General features: G+C 44.9%; 1 protein-coding gene across 1 annotated transcript; it reads right to left on the bottom strand.

Annotated features, from left to right (window-relative positions):
* Positions 1-1,659: 1,659 nt before the first annotated feature.
* Positions 1,660-6,032, bottom strand: LOC114453190 (tubulin beta chain-like). The gene is made up of 5 exons (XM_028432957.1): positions 5,896-6,032; positions 3,841-3,949; positions 3,244-3,354; positions 2,601-2,845; positions 1,660-2,509 (listed from the first exon to the last, which is right to left on the bottom strand). The coding sequence occupies exons 1-5, from the start codon at positions 5,950-5,952 to the stop codon at positions 1,697-1,699; spliced, it is 1,335 nt and encodes a 444-aa protein (XP_028288758.1). The 5' UTR covers positions 5,953-6,032; the 3' UTR covers positions 1,660-1,696.

Below are 6,032 nucleotides of genomic sequence, written 5' to 3'. Positions count from 1 at the left end.
CTTACTCATACTTTCATATCCACGTCAGCTGACAGGCCGTGTTTTTTTGTAGGATTACTGAAATACCCTGAAGTCTTTCAGAGGTGTGTTGGCAGTAAATCCTGCAGGAGGTCCTGCTTCTATCATAATGCAGTGCTGGTCCCCTGTCAAAGGTCCTGAGTTTAGTTTGAGGGGTTGTCGCTGCCGCTAATTCATCAGCTGAACCACAGGAGGACCTGTCTGAATACTATTTATTTACTTATTTGTAGTGGCTCCTGAAGTATAAGCATTATTCATCCCTGGATTATGGAGGCCTCAGAGAGCAGGAGATGCCCTATAGGAGCCCACACAGATCCAGGTCTCTGTGTGAGATCACTGAGATGTAGTGGAAGGTTACCAAACATTAAAACACACCCTTTGGTTTCTGGGAATAACCCATAACGCCCGTCTGTTGTTGTTATATTCAGTGTAATGACTTCGTGGAAGGACTAAAAAAGCACCTCGCTAAAATCTGATCATCAATGATAACCGACAACATGAGAGTGTGCTTTTTTAATACAAACACCTTTTTATTTCTCCCAAATGTTTCACAGTTCAAGGGATCCAACACAAAACTGCTCAAGACACACAAATAAAACACGACTGAGATTCACATTACGGCTTCCACACTTAACACAATGTTTTTTTATGTGTACATTTGTCTGTGTGTGTGATCCTCCTCACAACGTTGGCTGGCGTCTGAGAAAAATCCTGCAGTTGGACCTGATCTCTGTCACTGCAGCGTCGTAAAGTCACAGTATACTTTAGATAAAACACTTTAAAGAATCTGTAACTCCTGGTTACACATCGATGTGGCTGCAGTCGCTAAATGAGAAAACAAGGATATGGACACAGACTGAGAAACGGTGACAAAGCAAACAGCCTCATCTCTGCAAGCAGAGGACTGAACCACACCATGATTTATTGCAAACAGTCCTATGTAAAGATGCCAAAGCAACTTAACAACAGAAACAATACTGAGAGTGTTGTCTCACCTATGACAAGAAAACCATAACAAACACTGATAAAAGTAGGTAACACTGATGATTTCACAGCTTGGAGGTCACGTTCAGGTTTCAGGCCTGATTCTACAGCTGCAGAGATTCTACCTATACATCAAACAAGTCACATAAAAAGACAGGAGCAGTGGATCTGGATCCTTCTGTTGTATTTATAAACATTAATAAAGACGTACATGTTTAAAAGGATTTAAAACGGTGACTTTGTCCATTGAATGTATAATACTGGTTCAATACAATAGATAAATATTTGGCAAATTTGGAGCTTGTTTGGATAAAGTAGTGACTAATCAATGATGATGAGGTGGAGTGTGACACTACTTTGATGTTTTTAGTTTAAATTGTCATTAAACACCAAAAAACGATGAACACGATGAAGCAGACAGTGAGCAGTGTGTCTGATTATTGAAGATATTTGGAGACTAGTTTTGATAAAACCAGCCTACATGACGTCAGAAACGAACTGTAAACCATGGCACATTGATTTGGTCATACGTCATTTCCTTCCTGCTTCTCTACATTCACCTTTCAGTCCTGCCATCATTTCTTCCATTTACCGACTCAGACCTCCACCTTCCTCTCTCTTCTGCTACATTCCTTCATTTCACGTCACTATTTTTTCTTTTTTTTTCTTCTTTTTTCTCATTTTAGGTTATTTTTTAGGCATCCTCCTCCACCTCTTCCTCGAACTCTCCCTCCTCTTCGGCCGTGGCGTCCTGGTACTGCTGGTACTCAGACACCAGGTCGTTCATGTTGCTCTCTGCCTCGGTGAACTCCATCTCATCCATGCCCTCGCCGGTGTACCAGTGGAGGAAGGCCTTGCGGCGGAACATGGCGGTGAACTGCTCAGAAATGCGCTTGAACAGCTCCTGTATGGCTGTGCTGTTGCCGATGAAGGTGACGGCCATCTTGAGGCCACGTGGCGGGATGTCGCACACGGCTGTCTTGACGTTGTTGGGGATCCACTCCACAAAGTAGCTGCTGTTCTTGTTCTGGACGTTCAGCATCTGCTCATCCACCTCCTTCATGGACATGCGCCCACGGAACACAGCAGCCACCGTCAGGTAGCGTCCGTGGCGAGGGTCACAAGCCGCCATCATGTTTTTGGCGTCAAACACCTGCTGGGTGAGCTCAGGCACGGTCAGGGCGCGATATTGCTGGCTCCCCCGGCTAGTGAGAGGGGCAAAGCCGGGCATGAAGAAGTGCAGACGGGGGAAGGGCACCATGTTGACGGCCAGCTTCCTCAGATCGGCGTTGAGTTGACCGGGGAAACGCAGGCAGGTGGTAACGCCACTCATGGTGGCTGAAACCAGGTGGTTGAGGTCCCCGTAGGTGGGTGTGGTGAGTTTGAGAGTGCGGAAGCAGATGTCATAAAGTGCTTCGTTGTCAATGCAATAGGTCTCATCTGTGTTTTCGACCAGTTGATGGACGGACAGCGTGGCGTTATACGGTTCTACCACGGTATCCGACACCTGAGGACAGATGAGATTTAACCTAAGTGTTAATGATTTCCTCTTTATACACATGGTGCCTTCCTGCAGCCTGTGGGGTCAGATACTTTACCTTTGGAGAGGGAACCACACTGAAGGTATTCATGATGCGGTCGGGGTACTCCTCCCTGATCTTGCTGATGAGCAGGGTTCCCATACCAGACCCGGTGCCTCCACCCAGGGAGTGTGTGAGCTGGAATCCCTGCAGACACTCGCAGCTCTCGGCTTCTTTTCTCACCACGTCCAGGACAGAGTCCACCAGCTCTGCCCCCTCTGTGTAGTGGCCTTTGGCCCAGTTGTTTCCTGCTCCACTTTGACCTTTGGAAAAATAGTGTAGGTTAGAGCCAGATCTAGAAAAATGATGGAACTGTACATATCGCACTCAGTCTTTAGTCAAAATTAGACAAGCAGAAATCAAAGATGGTCCAGATGGTTTCACACTGGGATTTTGTGCTGGAGTGAGCTCGTCTGTGGCATCTAGGACAGACAGTTGAGCTAATTTTGTCAAATGCACAGGATGTGACTAAAGCAAAAGTAGGGAAATGGGAACATCCGCAGTTCATCTTTCAACTGGAGCCTAAACCCACTGTGAGAGCAGGGAGGCAAACGCCATCTGCAAAAACAGCTCCATGACTTTTCTAAATGTGTGTGTAATAAATTGAAAAAAAAAATAAGGCCTTGTTAAAAAAAAAAAGAAAAAAGGAGTATGTTCTTACCGAACACAAAGTTGTCCGGTCTGAAGATTTGTCCAAAGGGTCCAGACCGGACTGAGTCCATGGTGCCTGGTTCCAGGTCAACAAGGATGGCTCTGGGTACATACTTCCCCCCTACACATGCACAAGTGAATAAAGAATTTAACTGTAACCGACAGAAAATAACACAAGAGACAAGAGAGAACCCAAAAATGAAGACATTGAGGTTTTATTTCCATACTGGTCTGCGCTGTGACCACTGTGGCAGCATAGTTCATGTGGGCTTTAGCTGAGCACAGCTCAGGTTATTACCTCATTTGGCCACCAGATGGAGTTAAACATTACAAACAGCAGCATGCCTCACATTTTGATTACCTATCTAAATATGTGAACTACTCCACTTAATTTACAGCACTGAGCTAACACTGATAACATACATAACACACATGATACATATCGTTAATATAACCCCTTCTTATTGAGAATCTCATCATGTAAACAAATCAGGACATGATGGATGATTTTGGGCAACACCACAGCATCAGCTGCAGTGAGCCCATTTCGCCACCAGGTGGAAGTCTTATTTCACTTCAGCTAACGTCACACTCAGGATGAACTTACCAGTGGCTTCGTTGTAGTACACACTGATCCTGTCCAGCTGCAAGTCGCTGTCTCCGTGGTAGGTTCCTGTCGGATCGATGCCGTGCTCATCACTGATCACCTCCCAGAACTAAACACACACACACAGAGTTCAGACAGGTCACTCAATGACTGTCTCTTCACTTAACACATTTAATTTCAAACAGCTAAAATCGGATCCTTTAACTTTCAAATTAAAGTCATGCCACAAAAATCAATGTTTTGCGGAGTTTAGTTGAAACTGACTGCTGTGTTTTCAGTCACAGCTTGGAAGCATGGCTTCTAAAAAGATGTCTTTGTGTTGCTTATTAAGGTCATCACTGCAAGCATATTAGAGAGAAAACGGAGTCCTCTGTGATTCCTGAAAGACTCGCTGAGATCTGATTACCTTCTGCGGTCACAAGACGACTAAAAACAGCAAAATGTTCAAGCATGCTGCTGCTGTGGTCATCCTGTAATATACGAGTGTGTTTACTGACCATGGAGATGCACAATTATCTGGGCAAACTGGAGTATTACACTAGAATTTCTTTGTTCCACTCACAGGTCTGTAAGAGCACAGTGTTCTCACAGGATTCAGTCAGCCTTACATGTACAGGCTGAGACATTAACGCCAAACTCAGTTAAGACAAGAACACCGACTGTCACACCAGCTCAGTCAACTGACCCTAATCTGTGCCTTGGACTGTGTGAGTGTTTAAGGGGAAAGAGGGAGAGATAAGTGGAGGAGGGTCTGGCATGTCTCTGAGATGTGTGTGACATTGGTGGACAAAAAAAAAAATCTCCACCGTCGTCGCCTGTCTTTGGTTGCCCCTGAATCCATCCTGATGTGATCACCATGGCAACAAGTTGAGCTCTTTTGTCACTTAGGAATGAAAAAAAAACCTAAAACATCTTACTAGAGAAGCAAATACTGAACAAAATAAGCGAGCTGAAATCAGCGTCTCTCCGTCTGATCTTTAATTTCAACGCATGTGATGGTTTCCAGCAGTGCAGGAGATTTCATTTGGACGGGGTAAGTGAGTGAATTCATGCAGAGTTAATCCATTGTGAAATGAGGATGATCTCAGCCTTGCTAAGTCCTGTAAAAACACGTGTTAGGGCCACTGAGTAGTAGAGTCACCCCATATGCTGCCGCCACGCCTGTTGTTGTCCCCACAGAGCAGCTCAGCTGGGCGAGTGTATAATGGGGTCAAATATACGATAATAACTTATAAGAGGTCATTTTCTGTACAAGTTACCAGGCGTTCTATCCACTGTGTTGCTATGTTTCTTTGTGATGTATAAGCTCAGTAAATCTTGATCAATAAAGAAGCTCTGATTTAAAAAACACTTGTTATCACACATGTGTAAATGGGGATTTCTGGGTGATGACTGGTTTGAGTCTGGGTGGGGTTTGGTTGGGGGCATGTGCATGTGACACACACTGACTGATCTGTGCTTTCAGGCCACCGACACTGAGCCACTTGTATCTCGCCCCCCTCTTCACCCTCCTCCTGCTGCGTTCCTCTCCTCTGCCTCAGCAAGTTTCTCCTTTCTTTCCTCCCTCGTCTTCTTTTCTTCTCCATGACAAAGGCTCCACCTCACCAGGCAGCCAAGACAGCAGCTGGCTCTGCGCGTCTGCTCGAGTCCGGCCCGGCTTCATTAATCATGGCTCAGTGACTTGAGTCACTGTTTTGCCAACAGTTCCAAATGTCAGATTTGTTACTGTATTCATATACAAGGCAAACACAGATTAATGGAAATGACTTCCTCCAGAATGGCTGCAGTATTACAAACCCTGTGACTCCATTTTTGTGTCGCTCACCGTTATAATATTTCACCACAAAGTTAATGCACAGTTTTTAAAGGGATATTAATGTATTAATAAAAATTAATAGGTACAAAGAAACAATATACAAACTTTTTACCAAAGCAACAGTTTGTTATTAGCTCCTGTTTTGTCTTAAATTGTGACACATAAAACTAAAGAAGGAGTAAACCCATACACTCTAAATAAAGACTTAAAACTAGCCAAACTAGCTTCCTTCCTCTTACCTTGGCACCAATCTGGTTCCCGCACTGGCCGGCCTGGATGTGCACGATTTCCCTCATGATGGATGGTGGTCAGGAGTGAGGTGTAGCAGAGCTTTGAGCCGCTGACTGGACGCTGACAGGCTGACAGGCTCTGAGTG

The sequence above is a fragment of the Parambassis ranga genome, chromosome 2, assembly GCF_900634625.1.
Source record: "Parambassis ranga chromosome 2, fParRan2.1, whole genome shotgun sequence".
NCBI lineage: Eukaryota > Metazoa > Chordata > Actinopteri > Ambassidae > Parambassis > Parambassis ranga.
The sequence above is the reverse complement of the archived record's forward strand: the minus strand, read 5'-3'. Positions and strand labels throughout refer to the sequence as shown.